The sequence below is a fragment of the Scyliorhinus torazame genome, chromosome 2 (assembly GCF_047496885.1).
Source record: "Scyliorhinus torazame isolate Kashiwa2021f chromosome 2, sScyTor2.1, whole genome shotgun sequence".
Taxonomy (NCBI): domain Eukaryota; kingdom Metazoa; phylum Chordata; class Chondrichthyes; order Carcharhiniformes; family Scyliorhinidae; genus Scyliorhinus; species Scyliorhinus torazame.
Window position 1 is genome coordinate 190512900 of NC_092708.1, and position 24006 is coordinate 190536905.

At 50.4% G+C, this 24006-nt stretch overlaps 1 protein-coding gene across 1 annotated transcript in view; it reads left to right on the plus strand.

Moving 5' to 3' along the window:
* The window catches only part of LOC140394414 (putative methyltransferase DDB_G0268948), a 102058-nt gene that overhangs the window by 40987 nt on the left and 37065 nt on the right, over nucleotides 1-24006 (plus strand). The window contains exons 3-4 of the mRNA XM_072481668.1: nucleotides 12619-12832; nucleotides 19111-19211. Of these exons, the coding sequence (XP_072337769.1) occupies nucleotides 12619-12832; nucleotides 19111-19211 (315 nt within the window). The remainder of the gene's footprint in view (nucleotides 1-12618; nucleotides 12833-19110; nucleotides 19212-24006) is intronic.

A 24006-nucleotide genomic window follows, 5' to 3' on the forward strand; every position in this document is an offset into this window, starting at 1 on the left:
GCTGGACCACCCTCTCGATCACCCGCTGCCTGGAACTGTTCACAGCGAGTTTTGGCAGGTCCAGGAGCAGGTTCATGAGGTCCTCCTCCTTGCCCGCCCCTCTCCGCATTCTGTGCCCATAGATTTGGACCGTGGGACTGAAGTGCAAACAAAATTTTAGTTAAAGATTTGATTGGAAACTAAAAAGGGGGTGCAGCCTAAAACATTTAACAAAGACAAAAAAGGCAGGTATCAGGGGGAGTCCGCGTCCTGGTGCAAACGACGGCTGCATGGTACTGCTGCGTGCAACACCCTCCACCCCAGGTTCCCAAGATTAAGGGGGAGGACTCGTTCCTCGAGGGACCTCCGCCGTCAGAGGACAACAAGGCACGTTCAGGCGACAGGTGAGGGCAAGGAGGTGAAAGTTATGCAGCAGCAGCCCGGACAGGAAATCCGTCCACGCAGTGTGAAAGGGCATGGAGGGTATTTCCACGAGCCGGCTAGGGTTGTGGGGCTCCGGCTTCCGAGGGAGGTTCCAAGGCTTGCGGGCAATGTGGAATTCTGTCCAAGCGGGGGTTCAGTCAGACGGGATGCCACCGCACACCTGCATGTCCTTAAGACCGCGAGTAACGTTGGGTCCGTGCACGACTATTTTAAGGTCATGGATGGCATCGGCCGCAAACTAGACACCCTCCACCGCTCGATGTGCCAATTTTCGAGATGTCATCCAACTCAGTCCTCCACCACCCAGCATGTCCCCGACCCTGGTCACCCTGGCAACCACAGCCCTCTGCTCTGCCAGCCATTTGAAGTGGTATTGGTGGAGGTGAAGATTCTGAGTAGCAGGTCCCTGACGACAGCCACCACTCCTGACGGGGGGAGCTGCAGCGCGAGGCGACCATGTTCCAGACTTTGAGCAGGTAAAAGACGGACTGCGCCTGGAGGGAGTAACAAAGACCCCACAGATGTATGAATAGGAGCTGCTCGTCATAGTTCAGGCCGTGCACCTGGCAGAAGAAATATGTCACCAGGGCAACCATCGTGGAGACGGCTCAACGTAAAGGTATCACTGCAGGGTCTGAAGGTGGAAGGTCGCCACCTGGGTGCGATAGCACACCAGCGCCTGTCCGCCCTCCCTAAGCGGGAGACTCAGAACCTCAGCAGCCACCCAGCGACCCAGTGCCGTCTCTTGTCCCAGAAGAAGTGAACGAGCATCCTGAGGGGTTTTGTGACAAAGTCAGGGGGGGGGTCAAAGTGACCAGCCGGTACCACAACATGGAGGCTATCAGCTGGTTTATGGCGAGAACTCAGACCAGTGCTGTCCAGCATCCCAAGCGAGCGGTGACTTTGGTCTCCAAATCCTGCCAGTTCGCCGGCCAGGATTCCTGAGCCGGGCAGAGATGGACTCCCAAGTAGAGAAGGCTGGTCCTGCTCCAGTTGAAAGGCCTGAGCTCCGCTGGGAGGGGTCCATCCGCCACGGACCGACCAGGAGTCCGGAACATTTGGCCCAGTTGATCCTGGCAGAGGGCACGGCGAGTACACAGTCCCACACCCTCCGCAGGTCAGCAGGGCCTGTGAACTTTACGAGCACATCATCAGCGTGAGCTGAGAGGATCACCCCAGTGCCTGGCCCGCACAGAACCAATCCCGACAACCTCCTCTGCAGGAGGCGCAGGAAAGGCTCTATGCAAATTGAATTGAGTTGGCCAGACAAGAGGCAGCCCTGACCCACTCCTCTCCCAAAGCGAAGAGGCGCCATCAGGGACCGGTTAACCTTTAATGAAACACACTGTGGCAGTGTGCAGAAGTCGGATCCTGGCGACAAAATGCTCCTGAACCCGAATGCTTGCAGAGTCCTGAGTAAATATTCATGACCCACCCTGTCGAACGCCTTCTCCTGATCGAAGGACAGTGAGACGCTTGAGAGACCAGCCCTCTGGGAGCGGTGAACCAGGTCCCTGACCACATGAATATTGTCATGAATGGTCTGGGCCGGGACTGTGTAGGACTGGTCAGGGTGGATTATCAGGTCCAGCACGATGCCAAGGCAGGAAGACATAGCCTTGGCGAAGAGTGTATAGTCTGTACTGCGGAGGGAGGCTATTCACCAGTACTTAAGCACGCGGAGATCCCCGTTTTTGGGCAGCAGGGTGATAATGGTCCTGTGCCACGAAAGGGGCATCTCCCCAGTCACGAGACTTTCCCCCAGGATCCCCACGGAGTCTCTCCACAGGACGTCCCAGAACGCCCTAAAGAACTCCATGGTCAGCCCATCCAGCCCTGGGGTCTTGTTGCTGGAGAGGCTGTCGAGAGCCAGTCAACCCCTCCAGGCTTATAGGGACATCAGGCCTCCCGGCCCGACCTGCGGAAGGTCCCCCCACAATGCTCGACAAGCATCCTCGCTAGACAGATCCGGCTGAAAGGTTTTGGGTTTGGGCCCTCATGCCCTCTGGATCCGAGACGAGGGACTCGTCATCGGCTAGCAGCGTATGGAGCTGCCGGCGGACACCGCACCTTTTTTCCAGCAGAAGGGGGAGCCACGGTCCATGTCCATAAGGAGCTGGATCCACGACCTCACGACAAGTTGCAGGTCCCGCAGCGCGTCCTTCTTCACACCAGCCGCAGGGCCAGGTCCTCATCGAGCTGAGCGAGACGTGACTTCAGGTCGAGGGTGCAGTTAAAATACCCCCCCCCCCCCCCTCTCCCACCCCTGATGCACTCACTCGTGGCGATGGTGCAGAGAAGAGTGGTCACTTGCTCGAAGAAAGTTGTTTACTGGGGCCCGGAGGGGGAACGGAAACATTCACAAAGTCAAGCAGCACGCCCCATCGTGGACCTTCAGCTGCAGCAATCGACCTAGCACTTAATCCCCAAGATCTCCAGCTGATAATGTGAGCCAACACCATAGGCACCCTGCCTAAACATGAGGCCAGGTGGCTCATGTAGACCCCTCCTCGCCACTCCAGGAGCCACCTAGCTTTGTCTCCCGGAGCAGTGTGGGCTTCTTTCAGGAAGCACACTGCATACTTCCCGTCCCGGAGAACCGACAAGTTCCGGAACCTGCGGAATGCCTCTCCATTGATGTTGATTCTGGTTATGATCACCTCCATGTCAGAAGTAAGGTGCTACCGCCACCATCCTCGGTTTGGAGGGGGCAGAGGAACATGTGCCCCTCCACTCCCTCATGAGTCCGGCGAGGAAGCCATCAATCCAGCGCTGCTCATTCCACTCCCCGCCCCGCGCCTCTATGGCGTTGGCACGTGCAGGTCGGACGAGCGGCACTGAGTCCGCCCAGAGGTCGTGGGCTAGTTTCACTGGGTTCCAGCGACTGTGGTTTGTTAAAAGGCAGTCCTGGAGTTATCCAGGGCACATGAGGGGCGACTTGGTTGGGGTGGGGGCATGAGGGCATCCACTGCCTCACTGCAGATGGACTCCAACTCGTCCCCCGCGCGTTCCACTCAGCAGCAGTCCTTCTCCAGGCAGTGACCATCTGACCCCGAGTCCCCCACCATATTGAGTGTGGTGGACAGCATGGGTCCACCAACTAGCTCCAAGTGTGTCTAGGCCCCACCACCCGGGTCATAGATAGAGTCATAGATGTTTACAGCATGGAAACCGGCCCTTCGGCCCAGTTGGTCCATGCTGCCCAATTTCTATCACTAACCTTGCTCGTATTTGACCCATATCCCTCTGTACCCACCTTGCCCATGGAACTGTCTAACTGTTTTTTAAAGGAAAAAATTGTACCCGTCTCTACCACTGCCTCTGGCAGCCCATATCAGATGCTCCCCACCCTCTGTGTGAAGAAAGTTCCCCTCTGGTCTCTTTTGTATCTCTCCCCTATCCCCTCTTACCTTAAACCTATGCCCTCTAGTTCTAGACTCCTCTAACTTTGGGAAAAGATATTGACTGTCTACCTTATCTATGCCCCTCATTATTTTATAGATTGATGGGTACCTCTCAGGCTCCTCTCGGGACATGGGGCCAGAGGGAGGCAGTGGCTCAGACACCCGGAGGACTGGAGAATAGCCAATGTTGTTCCTCTGTTTAAGAAGGGTAGCAAGGAAAATCCAGGGAACAACAGGCCGGTGAGCCTTATGTCAGTGGCAGGGAAATTACTGGAGAGAATTCTTTGAGACAGGATCTACTCCCATTTGGAAGCAATTGGACGTATTAGCGAGAGGCAGCACGGTTTTGTGAAGGGGCGGTCGTGTCTCACTAACTTGATAGAGTTTTTCGAGGAGGTCACAAAGATGATTGATGCAGGTAAGGCAGTGGATGTTGTCTGTATGGACTTCAGTAAGGCCTTTGACAAGGTCTCTCATGGCAGACTGGTACAAAAGGTGAAGTCACACGGGGTCAGGGGTGAGCTGGCAAGGTAGATACAGAACTGGCTAGGTCATAGAAGGCAGAAAGTAGCAATGGAAGGATACTTTTCTGATTGGAGGGCTGTGACCAGTGGTGTTCCACAGGGATCAGTGCTGGGACCTTTGCTGTTCATAGTATATATAAATGATTTGGAGGAAAATGTAACTGGTCTGATTAGTAAGTTTGCGGGCGACACAAAGGTTGGTGGAATTGCGGATAGTGATGAGGATTATTAGAGGATACAACAGGATTTAGATCGTTTGGAGACCTGGGCGGAGAGATGGCAGATGGAGTTTAATCCGGACAAATGTGAGGTAATGTATTTTGGAAGGTCTAATGCAGGTAGGGAATATACAGTCAATGGTAGAACCCTCAAGAGTATTGAAAGTCAAAGAGATCTAGGAGTACAGGTCCACAGATCACTGTAAGGGACATCACAGGTGGAGAAGGTAGTCAAGAAGGCATACGGCATGCTTGCCTTCATTGGCCGGGGCATTGAGTATAAGAATTGGCAAGTCATGTTGCAGCTGTATAGAACCTTAGTTAGGCCACACTTGGAGTATAGTGTTCAATTCTGGTCGCCACACTACCAGAAGAATGTGGAGGCTTTGGAGAGGGTGCAGAAGAGATTTACCAGGATGTTGCCTGGTATGGGGGGCATTAGCTATTGTGGTGTTGGGTGTTCTGACACACAGATGAGCCAACACAGTTGCATATGGTACAACACTTCTTTATTTAAACTCACTATTTACAACTTGGTCTTTGCACTCTGCACGTGGGGGGCTCCCTGCTTGTGGTGTTTCATCAGCTCTTTCTGTTCCCTTCTCCCCAGACCTACTGACCTCCAGGTGTCGTGCTCGTGCTTTTTATGTGGTTGGTGTTCTTGTCTGTGATTGGTTGTGGTGTTGTGTACTCTGATTTGCCTGTTAGTGTGTCCATCATGATGTGTGTGTTTGAATATCATGACATCCCCCCTTTTTACAAAGATATGTGCCTACGTGGTAATAAATATGATCGTGACGTGAGTGCATCTAAGAGTGTGTGTGTGTCGTGTGCAGCATGTGTCTATGACGGAACTATGTACATGGGGCGATGTCGAGTGCGTCACATGAATCCAGTTGTACCATAACATAACAGAAATGCGAACGAGAGAAGAAGAAAAAAAAATTTGATCAGTTGTCCAGTCAGACGACATCTGGAACGATAAACAACAACAGGTTATCATGTAAAATTGTCCAACTTATTAAGCATATGAACTGTATTATAAGTCCATTCTAATGGGTTTGCGACGAATTCGGGTTGACCGCCTTAAGGGTGGATCAAGAACCACCGGCTGCTGTGCAGGCATGGCCATGGGTGGCGATGGAAAGGGCGTGATGTGCGGCAGCTCCACAAAGTCATCCTCGGAAGCCTGTTGAGGATCTGGCGTGTTGTGTGGCTGTGAGCGTGGAAGTCTGCGAAGGGCGCGCCGATTGCGGCGACGCACGGAACCATCCGGCATGCGAACCAGGAACGAGCGGGGAGCCACTTGTCGGAGGACTTCGGCCGGTGCTGACCAGCCACCATACGGTTGATGGACGCGTACTTTGTCTCCGGAGGACAGGGGGGGCAGGTCCGTCGCTCGTGTGTCGTACCGACCTTTCTGGCGATCACGCTGCAGTTGCATGTTCCGAAGAACCGCCTCATGGTCTGTTGTCGGTGCCAGGACGGAAGGTACCGTCGTCCTGAGGGAGCGACCCATTAGTAGCTGCGCTGGCGAGAGGCCCGTGGATAACGGGGCCGATCGATAGGCCAGCAAGGCAAGGTTAAAGTCCGATCCGGCATCAGCCGCCTTGCACAGGAGCCGCTTTGCGATGTGGACACCCTTTTCAGCCTTCCCGTTCGATTGTGGATGCAGAGGGCTGGATGTCACATGAGTGAAACCATATGCTGCGGCAAAGGACGACCATTCACGGCTGGCAAAACAAGGTCCATTGTCTGACATGACAGTCCTTGGAATGCCATGGCGAGCAAACGTTTCCTTGCAGGCCCCAATGACTGCGGACGACGTCAGATCATGGAGAGGCATGACTTCCGGGTAGTTTGAGAAGTAGTCTATAATAACAATGTAATCTCTGCCGAGCGCGTGAAATAGGTCAACACCCACCTTCGCCCAGGGGGACGTCACCATCTCGTGTGGTAGAAGTGTTTCCGGAGGTTGCGCTGGCTGAAACCTCTGACAGGTTGTGCAGTTGAGCACCATGTTGGCTATGTCTTCATTAATACCCGGCCAATATACCGCCTCCCGGGCCCTTCGTCTGCATTTTTCGACGCCCAAGTGGCCTTCGTGTAGTTGACGAAGAATCATCTGGCGCACACTGTGTGGAATGGCGATCCTATGCGATTTCATAAGGACCCCGTCTATATTGGTGAGATCATCTCGCACATTATAAAACTGGGGGCACTGCCCTTTTAGCCACCCTTCCGTCATGTGGCGCATCACTCGCTGCAGCAGAGGGTCAGTCGCCGTCTCTGCGCGTATGTGGGCCAGACTAGGATCATCAGCTGGCATATTTGCTGCTGTCAGAGTCACGTGTGCCTCAATTTGACGCACGAACCCCTCTGCATCTGGTGGTGTGCTCACTGCTCGGGAAAGAGTGTCCGCCACGATGAGTTCCTTCCCCGGAGTGTAGATCAGTTCAAAATCGTACCTCCTGAGTTTGAGTAAGATGCGCTGGAGGCGAGGAGTCATGTCGTTCAGGTCTTTGTTAATGATGTTGACCAGGGGGCGGTGGTCAGTTTCGACCGTGAATCGTGGCAGGCCATACACATAGTCGTGGAACTTGTCCAGTCCAGTTAACAAGCCCAGGCATTCTTTTTCGATTTGCGCGTAGCGCTGTTCGGTAGGGGTCATGGCTCGTGAGGCATACGCAACCGGGGCCCATGATGACGTGCTGTCTTTTTGGAGGAGTACCGCTCCAATACCAGATTGGCTGGCGTCTGTTGAGATCTTTGTAGGGCGAGTCGTGTCAAAGAAGGCCAGCACTGGTGCCGTGACCAGTTTGTGCTTGAGCTCCTCCCATTCCCGCTGATGCGACTGGTGCCAGTTGAATTCCGTCGATTTTTTTACGAGATGGCGCATGTTTGTTGTATGAGAAGCCAGGTTGGGAATGAACTTCCCAAGGAAGTTGACCATGCCGAGGAATCTTAAGACAGCCTTCTTGTCAGCCGGTCGTGGCATGGCTGTGATGGCGCTAACCTTGTCTGCATCGGGACGGACCCCGGACCTTGAGATGTGGTCCCCGAGGAATTTCAGCTCCGTCTGGCCGAAAGCACACTTCGCACGGTTGAGACGCAGGCCATTTTGCCGTATGCGGGTGAAGACACGTCGAAGACGATGCATGTGTTCCTGCGGAGTGGTGGACCAAATGATGATATCGTCCACATATACACGTACCCCTTCGATGCCTTCCATCATCTGTTCCATAATGCGGTGGAATACTTCAGATGCCGAAATGATGCCGAATGGCATCCGGTTGTAGCAGAATCTGCCAAAAGGGGTGTTGAATGTGCATAGTCTTCGGCTGGCCGGGTCCAGTTTGATCTGCCAGAATCCTTTGGACGCATCCAATTTAGTGAATATGTTGGCTCGCGCCATCTCGCTGGTGAGGTCTTCTCGTTTCGGGATGGGATAGTGTTCCCGCATGATGTTGTTGTTCAGATCTTTTGGATCTATACATATACGGAGCTCGCCAGAGGGCTTCTTTACACAGACCATGGAGCTGACCCATGGCGTGGGCTCCGTGACCTTGGATAGGACCCCTTGGTCCTGAAGAATCTGCAGTTGTGCCTTGAGGCGGTCTTTGAGAGGCGCAGGAACCCTGCGAGGTGCGTGAACGACAGGGATGGCGTCCGGTCTGAGTCGAATCTTGTACGTGTGTGGCAATGTCCCCATGCCTTCAAAAACCTCCTGGTTGTGAGCGAGGAGGGAATGGAGATTCGCGTGGAACTCAGCATCCGGGAAGTCGGATATCTCATCTGGAGAGAGAGACATGATGCGCTGTACCAGGTGAAGGACCTTACACGCTTGTGCGCCCAGTAACGAGTCCTTTGATGAGCCCACAACTTCGAAGGGGAGTGTGGCCGTGTACCTCTTGTGAGTCACCTGTAGCTGGCAAGATCCTATGGACGGGATAACGTTCCCGTTATAGTCAACCATCTTAAGCCGGGATGGTGTGATGGGTGGTTTGACCTTCATGGCCTGGACTGCAGAGTAAGCAATCAGGTTGGCGGATGCGCCGGTGTCCAGACGGAAGGCGACGCGCGATCGGTTGACCGTCAGGGTGGCACACCACTCATCGTCTGGATTGATGGCATTGACCTTGTTGACATCAATGACGGCAACTCGGAAGTCATCCTGGTCATCTGCATCACTTAATTGGAAGTCTTGATGCGTGGGCTGGACGGTCCTGACTCGTGTGCGAGGTTGTCGAGGATGCGCCGGATCCATGGGTTGAGCCGCACGACAGCGGGCTGCGTAGTGGCCTATCATGGCACATCTGTTGCACTGTCGGTATTTTGCAGGACATTGCCCTTTTAAGTGTAGACCTCCACAATTTCTGCACGTCATGACGTCACGGCGTTCGTTGCGCCACTGCGCATGCGCAGTGCGATCTTGCGGTGGGCGCGCCTGCGCAGTGCGTCCCTCGTTGTGGCCGTTATTTTTGGCGCGCACCTGCGCGGGAGACCGCGAAAAGCGCGGGAAGCGGCCGCTGTCGTCCGGGCCGTGGGGCGGGAAGAAATCGACGGCCTGGATGCGTTCAACGTCGTGGGCGGCCTGGCTTGCCGATTCGACGGCTGGGGACCCCCTCCGTGCCAACTCGGACGCCTGAAATCGGGCAAAACGGCAGGTAGCATTTTCATGGAGGACACAGGCTTCCACAGCAGACGCTAAGGTGAGGCTCTTTATTTTAAGAAGCTGCTGGCGTAGGCCACTAGAGGCAACGCCAAAAACAATCTGGTCCCTGATCATGGACTCTGTAGTGGTGCCGTAACCGCAGGACTGCGCTAGAATCCGGAGGTGCGTCAAAAAGGGTTGAAAAAGCTCCTCCTTACCTTGCAGGCGTTGCTGAAAGATGTATCTTTCAAAAGTTTCGTTTACTTCAGTTTGAAAGTGCTGGTCCAGTTTGAGGATGACCGTGTCATATTTGGCCTGGTTTTCGCCTTCTTCGAACACCAGTGAATTAAAGACATCGTTCGGGTGGGGGCCTGCGTAGAAGAGGAGCATTGCAATCTTCGAATCATCCGAGGCATTCTGTTTTTCGGTGGCACGGATGTACAGGTCAAATCGCTGCCTGTAGAGCTTCCAGTTGGTGCCTAGGTTCCCCGTGACTTGCATCGGCTGCGGTTTGCCGGTGTGGTCCATGTCCAGAATGGCAGGTTAGTAGGCAGGTATCGATCCACTCCTGTACCATGTGGTGTTGGGTGTTCTGACACACAGATGAGCCAACACAGTTGCATATGGTACAACACTTCTTTATTTAAACTCACTATTTACAACTTGGTCTTTGCACTCTGCACGTGGGGGGCTCCCTGCTTGTGGTGTTTCATCAGCTCTTTCTGTTCCCTTCTCCCCAGACCTACTGACCTCCAGGTGTCGTGCTCGTGCTTTTTATGTGGTTGGTGTTCTTGTCTGTGATTGGTTGTGGTGTTGTGTACTCTGATTTGCCTGTTAGTGTGTCCATCATGATGTGTGTGTTTGAATATCATGACAGCTATGAGGAGAAGCTGAATAAACTCGGTTTGTTCTCACTGGAACGAAGGAGGTTAAGGGGTGACTTGATTGACGTCTCCAAAATTATGAGGGGCATAGACAGAGTGGATAGTCAGAGGCTTTTCCCCAGGGTAGAGGGGTCAATTACTAGGGGGCATAGGTTTAAGGTGAGAGGGGCAAGGTTTAGAGTAGATGTACACAGAGGGTAGTGGGTGCCTGGAACTCGCTGCCGGAGGAGGTGGTGGAAGCAGGGACGATAGTGATGTTTAAGGGGCATCTTGACAAATACATGAATAGGGTGGGAATAGAGGGATATGGACCCCGGAAGAGTAGAAGATTGTAGTTTAGTCGGGCAGCATGGTCGGGGCAGGCTTGGAGGGCCGAAGGGCCTGTTCCTGTGCTGTACTTTTCTTTGTTCTTTATTCTTTGTTATTTGAATGCCTTCGTGGTGCAAAGTTGCACCGGGCAGAGCGGGGCCTCAGGGATTCCGCCCGCACTCGGTCCCAAGGCACCCTGCTCGGGCGACTTCGACAACTCAGAGGCTTCTGCATGTTTTCTTGTCTTGTGTGTCTTCTTCCGGGGGCATGGCATAAGGTCGAGGGATAGGAACAAGGATGTCATGTGTCTGGCACTGGGGGCGGTGATGTTCCTCTCCCTCCCCTCCAAGGAGTGGTGCCTCTTCTGGGGGGTGGCCTACCGTGGCCACCTGGTTCTGCAGAGTGCCACCGGCTGTATGAGTGCCCCCACCCCAACACCCCCAAACCCCAGCCCCGACTCTCCACCCCGCTCTCCCTGCCACCCAGCCCTACCCCCGCACCCCACCCTCTGCCATACCACCCCCTTTCCCCCAACCGGCTGCCAGCCACTGTCAGGGCATCAAGCAGCCCACCCAAGAGCAGCGGCCACAGTAGCCCTCACAGGAGGGTGCAGGATGGAGGTCGTGGAGCACACTGCTGGCAAGGCAGTGCCAGCCGCCGTACCCCTGTCAGCATCGATGGGCGCCAAGGTCAGGGGCCCCCATGGTGCCGGGCACCGATGGGACCAGGGGTGCTGGGATGGGGGGGGGGGGGGTGGTGACATGCGTGGGCAGGGTCAACAGTGCCAACCGAGGCCACCATATTGCTCATTGGACCTGGTTGGGCACAGGGATACACACCATGCTAACATGTCTGTCTTCCACCCCCTGGAGACAATCGATAACGGAATACAACCAGTAGCAGTGGCCTTCCTGCTAGTTGCCACAGCCCTTGGGATGCACTGCGACTGTATGAGCTGGAGCTGCTCGAGGAGGAGGACCATGCAGCAGTGGAGCCCGCCCCCAGGAAAAGGGGGCAGCCATTGAGGGTGGGAAGCCAGCCACCCAACAGGCCGAGGAGGAGGTGCAAGGGAGGTGGTGCATGAGGCCCTGTGTGTACCGGCAGCGCTTGTCATTCGAGTACCTGCCGGACTGGGCATGCTGCCGAGGACTCCGGCTGAGCAGGGGGACAGTGCGACATATCTGCCTGATTATACCGCACCTGGCACCCCAGGGGAATGGGGGGTAGACACCTCCACCCGGTGTCCATCAAGGTGACGGTAGCCCTGGACGTCTGCACGCGGGGTCCTTCCAGGTGCCGAGTGGGGACCTGTCCGGGATCTCAGACAGCTCGGTGCACAGGTGCACGGGATATCCGTGGCTGTTTTTTTTAAAGAAATGTTTCACTCTTAATTAAAAAGCTGTTTTTTCCTCGGATGTCAATGGGGTTAATCCTGTGTCAATAATAAAGTTTGTTTTAATATATAATATCTCTAGTTGTCAGTAGAATCACTCCTCCAGCAAAGTATCCTTTCCTTACAGTTTACAAAGTGAAAAATTGTTGGGGTCTTGTCTGTTTTCTGAACAAAATCAGTGTCTGTTCAGGGTACCGTAACACCAATTACACCTCACTGGATATTGTGTGCCGTTCTGGGCGCCACACTATAGGAAGAATGTGAACACATTGGAGAGGATGCAGAAGAGGATTACAAGAATGGTCCCAGGGATGAGCAATTTCAGTTATGAGGAAAGATTGGAGAGGTTGCGACTGTTCTCCTTGGAGAGAAGAAGGCCAAGAGGAGGTTTGATAGAGATGTTCAAAATCATGAAGGAGCTAGACAGAGTAGACAGGGGGAAACTGTTCGCGTTCGTGAAAGGATCAAGAAAGAGAGGACACAGAGTTAAAGTGATTTGTAAAAGAAGCAAATGTGATTTGAGAAAAAGCTTTTCCACACAGCAAGTGGTTGGGGTCTGGAAGGCACTTGTGTGGTGGAGGCTGGTTCAATCGAGGCATTCAAGAGGGCATTCGATGATGATTTGAACAGAAACAATGTGCAGGGGTACGGGGAGAAGACGGGGGGATGACACTAAGTCATGATGCTGGTTTGGAGAGTCAGTGCAGTCAGCATGGTCCAAATGGCCTCCTTCTACACGGAACAATTCTGTGATGTCCCGGTATTTCCATTGATAATCTGTATTTTTGTTTTGTTGATTCATTTGTCAGGCTGGGCCTTGCAGAGGAGCTGGAGTTTGAGGATGGTTCCGTTGACCTGGTAACAGCAGGAATAGCAGCTCATTGGTTTGACATGGAGAAGTTTATGAAGGAGGCTGAGAGGATTCTAAAACCTAAAGGCTGTGTGGCTCTGTATTGCCACAAACCTCCATCTGTGTTAGGTTACGACAATTGTCCTGAGGACCCAGACCAGATTATCAAAGATGTAAGTATGCAGGAAGAAAGACTTGCATTTATATAGCAACTTCCACAACCTCAGTACATTCCAATGTGCTTTAGAGCCAGTGAAGTGTCGCCACAAAAATGTAGAAACCACATTGTGCACAGGAAGATCCCACACACCACGAGGTGGTTAATGAGCAGATCTCCACTTTAATGGTGACCTTTCTCAGAAGATCACAATCGAAGAGGAGATCTGGCTCCGACTCAGCTGTGTCAGTCCAGCTTTCCAAAAATTATACAACCGGATCTTTGTAAAACAGAGATCTCCACAACAGGACTCGGGCTTTAGTCTGTAACACTGTTGCTGGCACTACCTTCTATAAGGCAGTGAGACTGGGGTCACCTACTGTGGCGCACAAAGACTCCGTGAGACGAATAGAGTGAAGTCGATGAGGCTTTATTAAGCGTGTCTGTTCCCCAGCAGCCCGATAGTAAACTGGCCTGCGGGGGAAGGCACCAGCTTCTTATACTTTGCCTTCAGGGCGGAGTATGAGGTCAACGGCCAACCAGGACCCGGGATCTGTCAGCCAATGACATTAGGGCTTCCAGTCCCACATGACCCCCAATACATACTACCACACCTACCAAAGGCACTCGTGGCAATGGGAGAATTTCCAATGCTGGTGTCTCTACAGGATATTCAAAGTGGAGGAGAGGTGAACATTCTTCAGTTTCCTCACTGAAGCCAATTCCTCCAGTATCCCATCCATGATCATGTGAAATGAACTCGACTGGACACTGCATCCATATGGTGAGTAATCCCCTCCCAAAACACGCCCTCTCTTCACAACATAAAGATGGCTCCTCTCAAGGAGGCCGGGGAAAATGTTTTAAAGACACTCTGAAGGCCTCATTGAAAAGGGGACAAATTGACACGGGGGGGGGAGGGACTTGCCATTAGTCGATGAAAATGCCTCATCCAACAAGCCACAATGCCATCAAAGCAGGAACTGACCATATAAACCCGGCTGGGAGGCAGCAGGACCCTTGCTCAAGAACCCCCTTTTCTCGGGTCAACTTGTGACCTCTCTGCCCAAAGGACTGTGGCTCCAGGATTGTCCTCAGTCACCCAAGGACACACAAATCCTGAAGCCCGACGGTGTCCTTCCTCATTTTGAGGAACTTGTGATGATGAATGAGCAGATGATCTATGTTAGCGATTGATGCTTGAGTGATAAACATTGGCTCAGACATCAAGGAGAACTCACTGGCCTTTCTTCAAAGTAGCACCATGGGAAATCTCCCATTCAAAAAGGTGAGCCTCCGTTTAACATCTCTTCTAAAAGACTCCGCCTCCAGTGGGGCAGCACGCCCTCAATTTTGAACTGAAATGTCAATGCTGGACCTTTGCACCCAAGTGGCTGGAGCTGGGCCTGAATCCACAACCACCTGACTCAGATACAAGATGGCTACACTGAGGGAGAATTCAGAATGTCTAATTCACCAGTTCACCTAACCAGCACGTCTTTTGGGATTTGTGGGAGGAAACCGGAGTGCCCGGAGGAAACCCTCGCAGACACAGAGAACGTGCAGTTTCTACACAGACAGCGACCCAAGCCGAGAATTGAACCTGGGCCCCTGGCGCTGTGAAGCAACAGTGCTAACCACTGTGCGACCGTGCTGCTCTTTGACAGCTGGGCACAGGATAAATGCCACCAAAACTGCAATAAGTATTCCTCAATCAGACTCATTTCCCAGGGATGCAGAGTTTGAGGGCCACTTTAATACTTTATATAAAGTTCTACAATTCTTTTCACAATTTCACGATAAGTACAAAGGGACAAGGGGTAGGAGGCATGCAGATTTGAGGCTATATCAGATCAGCCATGATCATATTAAATGAGGCAGGCTTGAGGGGCTGAATGGCCTCCTCCTGATCCTTGTCTGTATATGATACTCCCATGAAGAGTTTGGGATGTTTTACTGCATTGAAGGTGCTGTATAAATGCAAGTTGTTGCTATTGTTGTTGCATGACTCCATTCTGAGACAGCACCTCCTGCAGGTGATGGGAGCTTCCATCATGAATATAACTGAGTGGCTCCCTTAGCTATTTCAGAGTCAAAACATTTCAACACAGCACCTGTTTCCAATGGCAACATAGCTTCGAATATTCAATGTGTCCCAGTGCAAAGTATGCATGTCCTGCCAAATATTCATTTTACGACGTTAAAAACACGTTGAAAAGAAGAAAAAATGATTTGCCTTGCAAACGCTCCATGGGAGTCGCAGCTATCAGTTTATTTACATACAGGCCTAGGGTAACTTTACTCTGCCACTCATTTTGAAGCTACATACCCTCTTCCTGATAACCTCTTCCTGATTTGTTTCCAAGTTCCCTAAATCTGTGAGACTCCATTCACTTTCTCTGTATTTTAAAAAAATGCATTCTATTACCAATATGTATCAAAACAGGTTCCAGCATCTAACCACTTCAGGAAACATACTTCCCAGCAATCAACTATACAGTCTGCACAGATTTTATTCCCTTTTTCTGAAACCCCAAATATCATCATCAAAGGGTCCGGGTCCACCTCCTCCCCCACTATCCTGGCTAAGACCGCGAACACTCCCGCCCAGAATCTTCCCAATTTTTCACAACCCCAAAACATGTGCGTGTGATTCCCTGGCCCCTGCCCACACCTCTCACACTCATCTGCTACCCCCTGAAAGAACCCACTCATTCTCACCCGAGTCATATGCACCCTGTGCACCACCTTAAACTGTATCAGACTCATCCTTGCGCAAGAGGAGGTCCCGTTTACCCTACACAATGCCTCACTCCATACTCCCCAGTTGATCTCCCCTCCCAACTCCGCTTCCCATTTCTCCTTGATCTTCATCACCCGCTCGCCTCCCTACCCCCCCAGCCACTTGTATATATCCCCAATTCTTCCCTCCCCTTCCACATCCAGAAGCAGCAATCACTCACTCTAGCAGGCAATCCCGGCAACTTAGGGAACACCCACCAGACCTTTCGCGCAAAGTCCCTAACCTGCAGATTCCTGAACTCACTTTCTCTGTAAGCTACAACCTTTAACCTCTGCTTTCCTCCCAAACTGGGCCGAATTATTTTCCTGCACCTCTAAGCAGACTCTCAAGGCGGGCAGGAGGTTCCCCTGTGTAGTGATCTCTGTATCTTAATATACATGATCAATATATGTAATACTAGTACAGGCAATTGAACACTATATAACATGGTACCAGGTTAAATTAGGCTTTTAAGAAAAACTAGTAAAGAAATGTGTACAAAACAAAGAAAAACCGGATTCAACTATTCGACTGCTGAAGTCATCGCAACTTCTGAATCCTCGACAAAACAGATGGGCTCCTCGATGGAACAAGTGCAAGCTCCAAGACATCTAAAGACCACTGGTAATCTGAATTTAAACTGGAAGTTGTTTAAACAACAATTTCAATTCTATCTGGAAGCTAGTGATTTAAACGCTGCGTCTGATGCAAGACAAATCACTTTGCTTCTGTCCCTAGCAGGACAGCAAGCAATTGAAATGTATAATTCATTTAATTTTGCTGCTACTGAAGATAAGTCGAAATTTGAACAAATTATCGTGAAATTCGATGACCATTACAAGATGCAAACTAATGAAATCTTAGAAAGATTAAGATTTAACAAGTGAGTTCAAAAAGTTGGCGAACCAGTGAATGACTTTATAACAGATCTGAACTTCTCTCAACCTCCTGCAATTTTTTAATGCTGCGTGATTCTAACATTCGTGATCAGATAGTTTTTGGAATAAGAGATGAAAGCTTAAGGCAAGAACTTTTAAGGCAAAACGATTTAACACTAAAAACAACAATGGAAAATTGTTTCTCTCATGAACAATCAAAGAATCAGTATAATGAATACTTAGAATATAACATTTGAGAAAATGGCGCAAACACTTGCCACGAGGTAGAGGCAGCATCGTACTTGATACAGAAGCACATTTGGAATGGCATCCATCTTGAGCAAGACCAGTACGCACATGCGCACATCCAGAAAAGACGCAAACTGCAAAATTCCGTTCTGCGCATACGCGAGAAACTGCGCATGCGCAGTTGCAAAAAGAGTGCACTCTGGAAGAAAATTGATTTGCATTTGCGCAATCAATGCCTACACATTACATCACAAACATCATGACGTCAGAAGACTCAGACTACGCCCACTTAAAGGGAAACTGCCCGAAAATTGTAAAAAATTGTTTTAAACCTACAAAACCCAAATCTTTTTACCTCGAAAGGCAGAACAATGCCTGAACTGCAACAAACAGTTGAAAATAACTTTCGCAACAACATGGAAGAAGCAGTTTGCAGCATAAAAAGTGAAGAACACAATAACAACTCCGAAATCAAAGAAGATGATTATTTCTTGGACATAGCTAAGTTATTTGGATATGATGATCATAGTATCAGCAACATGGTTGAAAATGACTCCACACAGAGAGTACTGACCAACTCCATTGAGAGAGCGCTGATCGTCTCCACAGAGCGAATGCTGCACGACTCCACTCAGAGAGCGATGAAAGAATCCACAGAGAGAACGATGGAAGCCCCCACAGAGAGATCGTTGACAGGCTCCAGAATGGAAGCAAGTAAAGACTCCAGAACGACAACCATGCATGAAGAAGTCTATGAAGATCTATCCACCTTATTTGAGCAACCAGAAGAAGAGTATGAAAGACTATCCATTTAATCGACAGCAAGAACAGTGACACAGAGATCATAATTCGCATACAAGATGTGCAAGTCCACAGCGAGACTAACAGATCTCAGCTCGACTATACAGAAGCATTCAATAATCAAAGTAAAACTACTCATGAGTCCAGTGAGACCGCATCAATTAAACCTGATCTACTCCTGACAACCTACAAGAGATCAAAGATGAAGAAAATCAACCAGAAATGACTGACGTCACCAAAACCAATGAAACATCAGATACCACAAAGGACACTGATACTAATAGCTTTGAGAATGACTCAAAGTTTCCGCAAGGAACAGTTATTGAGCACAACAACGAAAACGACAACAACAATGAAACAACAACAATGAAACAACAACCTGTGCAACATGGTACAACTCTGCACATAAAAATAATATAACATGGCATAAAGGACAATGTAACAGCATAGTCCAAAACAATGGCAAGACTACAAACACTTTGTTCAGACCAACCAAATGTCATGCCAATGAATTTCAAGAATTCATATTTGCTCCAAGACAAAGAAACAACACAGTTTTCAAGGCAAATGACATACAGTACCATTACCACAAGCACAAGAAAAAAAGTCAAGGTCTGACATTGCTCATATCATTAGGCAATTCTCTCCCAGATCTTATCTGATTAAAACTTCAGATGGCAACATCTATAGAAGAAATCATCGTGATCTACTTGTAGTCAAAGATCAAACATAGATTTTTCCTCATCTTGACTTACATAACATAATTTCAAAGCAAGTTGAACATCAACTAAATTCCAATCTGACAAGCAACAAAAACATTAAAACTTCTTCATCATCTATGAAATTAGGAAGATCGACAAGGAGAAGAAGAAGACCAAATTGACTGAATTTGTGAACTTTTACATAATTCTAGTAATTGCTTTACTATGTAACCACTGCATTTCACATGTAAAATTTTCTTTTAATATTTGCAAGAAAATGTTAAAAGAAGGGGGATGTAGTGATTTCTGTATATCAATATACATGATCAATATATGTAATGCTAGTACAGGCAATTGAACACTAGATGTCTCACTATCAGAACCTATATTAATAGTTTTCCCGCTCTTTCTGTTGAGAGTGTGTATCAGGAGTGAAGAGAGAATAGACATAGTGAAGCTAGAGAGAGAAGTTATTTGTTATCAAAGCATAGTATTGTATAATTTAATTAGTTATCTCTGCAATTGTTTCTTTATTTTACTAGTGAGTTTAAGTAAAATAACTCAATATGTTTTATATTACACTATAAATTAGTTTATTGTTAGGAGGAGAGGTTACATCTGGAATCCAGCAAAGCTGTGAACCACCTCTTGACCACCGAGAGGCTGCCCAGGCCATGGGACGGTGGTCCTGCTTTTTGCAGTGTTGACAGGGCAGTGGTCCAGTGGGAGTTGCTTTCACAGGAGCTGTATCCTGGGTTTCCAATGAAGGAATTATTTTTGATAAGAGTTTACTTTGATCGTGTTTCAACACACAGTTAATGTAATATCCATTAGGCCTATGATCCAATGTGGTCATTCTTTCTCTTGTATTTTTCATTTACAGATATTCACACTGTTAGAGCCCTATGAAACTAAAGGACATAAAATGGTTTGGACTGAATACCAGGAAATATTTGATGCAATCACTTTCCCTGACAAAGAGAGGTAAATATATAATGTACACAGCAATGTTCACCAACATCCATCAAAATTCACCTGGGTCATGAGTGGGAAATATTATTATATTTAACATTAACTCAGCAATGATGGGCTTCCGGTGATGCGCACAAGTAGAGCGGTCACGCTGGAGAGGGGCTCCCGCCGGCATTTCGCCGTTTTCCGGGAGTTTCACATGAAGGCATTGAGGAAGGATACGGCGGTCGTACTGAGATCATTGGTGGAAGAGGCAATCGCCCCGGTGAGGGTGGATGTGGCAAAGACATCGGCCGGAGTGAGAACAAGGAGAAAAGATAAAGGAAGTGGCAGGGGCCGTGTTGCAGCACAGCGACCAGCTCACCTCGATGGGAGACAAACTACAGAGGGTGGTGGAGGTCAACAGAGGACTCCGAGCAAAGTTCGAGGACTTGGAGAACCGCTCGAGGCGGCAAAATCTGAGAATTGTGGGCTTGCCTGAAGGGGCAGAGGGCTCCAGGCCAACTGAGTACTTTGCTGAGAGGCTGGCGGAGTTGATGGGGGAGGGTGAAGACCCCTCCCGGTATGAATTGGACCGAGCTCATTGGTCGTTAAGGCAGAAACCCAAAGTAAATGAGCCGCCGATAGCAATAATTATCTGCTTCCAGAAATACCACGTGAAGGAGAAGGTGTTAAACTGGGCGAAGCAGAAGCGGGAGGTGCAGTGGGATGGTGCTGGAGTTCGGATTTACCAGGACTTGACGGTGGAGTTGGCAAAGAGACAAGTGGCGTGCAACCGAGTGAAGGCGGCGCTCTTCAGCAAGGGACTGCGATTTGGTATGGTGTACCCGGCAAAGCTGGGGGTGACGTACAACGCCAAAGATTTTTATTCTGAAACGGTGGAGACGGCTGAGGCGTTCATGAAGGCAGAAGGCTTGGGACAGAAGTGAAGACTGGAGCTGGAAGAGAGATCGTGGACTGTGATTGGGGAGCTGGAAAATGTATAAATGTTATAACTTTCTTTTCACTGACCTGTATTGTAACTTACTTGACTTCACATTGTTATAGAGTTTAAGTTTTTGTTTGGTTTGATTGGCATTTTTGCTCCTCTTTTTTTTGTTGTTGTAACGGTTATTTGTTACTTCATTGAATTGCATGGGTTAGATTGTTTTTCTTTTTCTTCTGGGACTGGGTGGGAGGGGACAGTGTGCCCTTTGGGGGAGAGGGGGACCACCCGCACTAGCTAACTAAAGTCGGCTAGTGAACGGAGGTGAGGTGAGAGGAGGGCTGCGGACATTGGAGCCTGGTTAGCAGGTTTTGATGGGCCTACGAGGCGATGGGGGGGGGGAGGGATTGATGCTGGGAGACGTTTTTTCGAGAGGAAACGTAGGGGGGGTTTTGGGAGGGGGGGGAAGGGGTTCGATGTTAATAATGGATAGGGGCGGGTCAGGCTCGTGGGGCAAGGCCCGGTGGTATGATGATGGTGGATAAGAAGGGTGGGGGGGGGGCGGGCGGGGGTGAGAGACCCCCAGTTAGGGTAGTCACGACGTGGAATGTGAGGGAGTTAGGAGATCCGGCCAAGAGGTCAAGAGTGCTTGCGCATCTTAAAAGTTTGAAAGCCGATGTAGCAATGCTGCAGGAGACTCACTTGAGGGTGAAGGACCAGGTGAGACTTAAAAAGGGCTGGGTTAGTCAGGTATTGGCGAACATACTGGCGGGTAGGCTGGAGGTGTGCCTCCCGAAGATGATAGGTGAAGATCAGACGGGGTTCGTTAGAAGGAGGCAGCTCTTTTCAAACGTTAGAAGGGTATTGAACGTGGTTATGGCACCGGCAGAGGGGAAGGAAACAGAGGTGGTTGTGGCATTGGACGCTGAGAAGGCTTTTGACTGGGTAGAATGGGGGTACTTGATGGCAGTTCTGGAGCGGTTTGAGATTGGACCAAGATTTGTGAACTGGGTAAAGCTACTATATAAGGAGCCGAGGGCGAGTGTCTGCACAAACAACATCAGCTCGAGATACTTTTCTTTCCACTGTGGGACTAGGCAGGGATGTCCTATGTCCCCCCTGCTGTTTGCACTCGCGATTGAGCCGTTGGCCATCGCATTAAGAAGTTCGGGGGTATGGAAAGGAATAGTGCGGGGTGGGGGGGATAGAGCACAGGGTGTCCTTATATGCCGATGATTTGCTGTTATACGTGTCGGAACCGAGTGTGTAGATAGGTGGAATATTGGAGCTGCTTCGAGTGTTTGGGTCTTTCTCGGGATACAAACTTAATCTGGACAAGTATTTTGTCGTGTCTCGGCCGGGGGTGGGGACAGGGGTGAGGGGGGCGGGGGGGGGCTGCCATTCCGTAGGGCAGGGACTCACTTTAGATACCTGGGGGTGCAGGTTGCCTGGGAGTGGGTGGGGGCTCCGCAGGTTCGACATTTCTAGTTTGGTGGGGAGAGTGAAAGCTGATCTGGCAAGGTGGGATGGTCTCCCTCTGTCACTGGCGGGTCGGGTACAGGCGGTTAAAATGAATGTGTTGCCTGCCGATTTTCCTGCCAAAGGCTTGTTTCAGAGAGATTGAGGAAAGGATTACTTTGTTCATATGGGGAGGGAAGGTGGCCAGAGTTAGAAAGGTGCTGCTACAGAGGGGAAGGCAGGCAGGGGGTTTGGGTCTTCCGAACCTGATGTATTACTACAGGGCGGCGAATGTGGAAAAGGTGCGGAGCTGGGTCAGAGGGACTGATTCCCAGTGGGTCAGAATGGAGGAGAGTTTGTGCAGGGGGTCGGGAATGAAAGCACGAGCAACAGCACCGCTCCCGATAGCCCCGGGGAAATACTCAGGGAGTCCGGTAATAATATCTTCATTGAGAATTTGGAGGCAGTTTCGCCAACACTCCGGGTTGGGGGCAGGGTCAAGGGAAATGCCGATTCGGGGGAACCACAGATTTGAGCCAGGGAAGTGGGATGGAAATTTTCGGAAATGGGCGGAGAAGGGGATTAAGACGCTAAAAAATTTGTTTCTTGGGGGTCGGTTTGCAGGGCTGAAGGAGCTGGAAGCGAAGTATGGGCTGGAGCAGGGGGAAGTGTTTAGATACATGCAGGTCCGTGATTTTGCCAGAAAGGAGAGACAGAGTTTCCCGGTGGTGCCGGCCTCCACATTGCTGGAGGAGGTGCTGACGACAGGGGGACTGGAGAAGAGGGTAGTGTCAGCGGTTTATGGAGCTATTTTGGAGGAGGAGAAGGCACCACTGGAAGGGATCAAAGCAAAGTGGGAGGAAGAGTTGGGAGAGGATATGGAGGAGGGGTTCTGGTGTGAGGTGCTCCGGAGAGTGAATGCCTTCACCTCGTGCACAAGGTTGGGGCTGATACAGCTGAAGGTGGTATACAGAGCACGCCTCACGAGGGCGAGGATGAGCCGATTCTTTGAAGGAGTAGAAGATGTGTGTGAACGTTGCGGGAGGGGCCCGCTAATCACGTTCATATGTTTTGGTCCTGTCCAAAGCTAGAGGATTACTGGAAGGAAGTTTTAGGGTAATCTCTAAAGTGGTGCACGTGAAACTGGACCTGGGCCCTCGGGAAGCCATATTCGTGGTGTTGGATCAGCCAGGGTTGGAAATGGGTGGGAAGGCAGATGTTGTAGCCTTCGCTTCGTTGATCGCCCGAAGGCGGATCCTGATGGGTTGGAGAGCAACCTCTCCACCCTGTGCCCTGGGGGTGGGGGGGGGTGGGGGGGGGGGTGCTGTTGGAATTCCTGACTCTTGAGAAGGTTAAGTTTGAACTGACGGGAAGGATGAAGGGGTTCTACAATTCATGGGGATTATTCATTATGCACTTTCAAGAACTGGATAACATCGAACATTAGTTGGGGGGGTGGGGGGGGGGGGGTGGGAGGGTTGGGGGGAGGGGGGTGGTGTATGTTAATGGCGACTATGGGTGATTCCTGATTCCTTTTTGTTATTTGTTTATGTTAACATCCGGGCTAATGATTGGGGGTTGGTGGGAGGATGGGATCGTTGTTATCGATATGGGGATTGACATTATATTCGTTACTGATTATTGTTTATTGTTGGGTGTAAATTTGGGTGAAAATGTGAAAAGGGAGGAGAATAAAAAATATTTTTTTTAAAACTCTGCAACGAGGCCTCTGGCACCAATCTGAAAGGTAACAGATAGTTTTCTAGGGCTAGAAGCATCATGGAATGGTCACAGCACAGAAGGAGGCCATTCAGCCTATCCTGTCCCTGCTAGCTCCCTGCAACAGCAGTTCAGCTCGTTCCACTCTTTCCCTGTAGCCCTGCAATTGTCTCTAAGTCACGAGTGAATCTGCCCCCCTGCCTTCTGCCAGTGCGTTCCAGATCCCAACCACTCGCAGCGTGAAACATCTTTCCTCATGCTGCCTTTGGTTTTGCTGCCAGCCACCATGATGGTGTTCTCTGCTCCTCAACTGCACCCCCCCCCCCCCGCCCCACACACACACACAACTAATTGTGGCCTAATTCTGCCCCGATCTTATTGTGCAATTTTAGAGTCAGCAGCTACACTACACAGGATCCTTGCTCAGGATTAGCTCTATTGGTGGAATTTCTTTAGCCAGAGGATGGTGAATCTGTGGAACTCTTTGCCGCAGTAGGCTGTGGGGGCCAAATCGCTGAGTGGCTTCAAGACAGAGATAGATAGGTTTTTGATCAAAAAGGGGAGCAGGGGTTATGGGGAGAAGGCAGGAGAATGGGGATGAGAAAAATATCAGCCAGGATTGAATGGCGGAGTAGACTCGATGGGCCGAGTGGCCTAATTCTGCTACTATGTCTTATGGTCTTAGGGTCTTATTACCCTTTGACA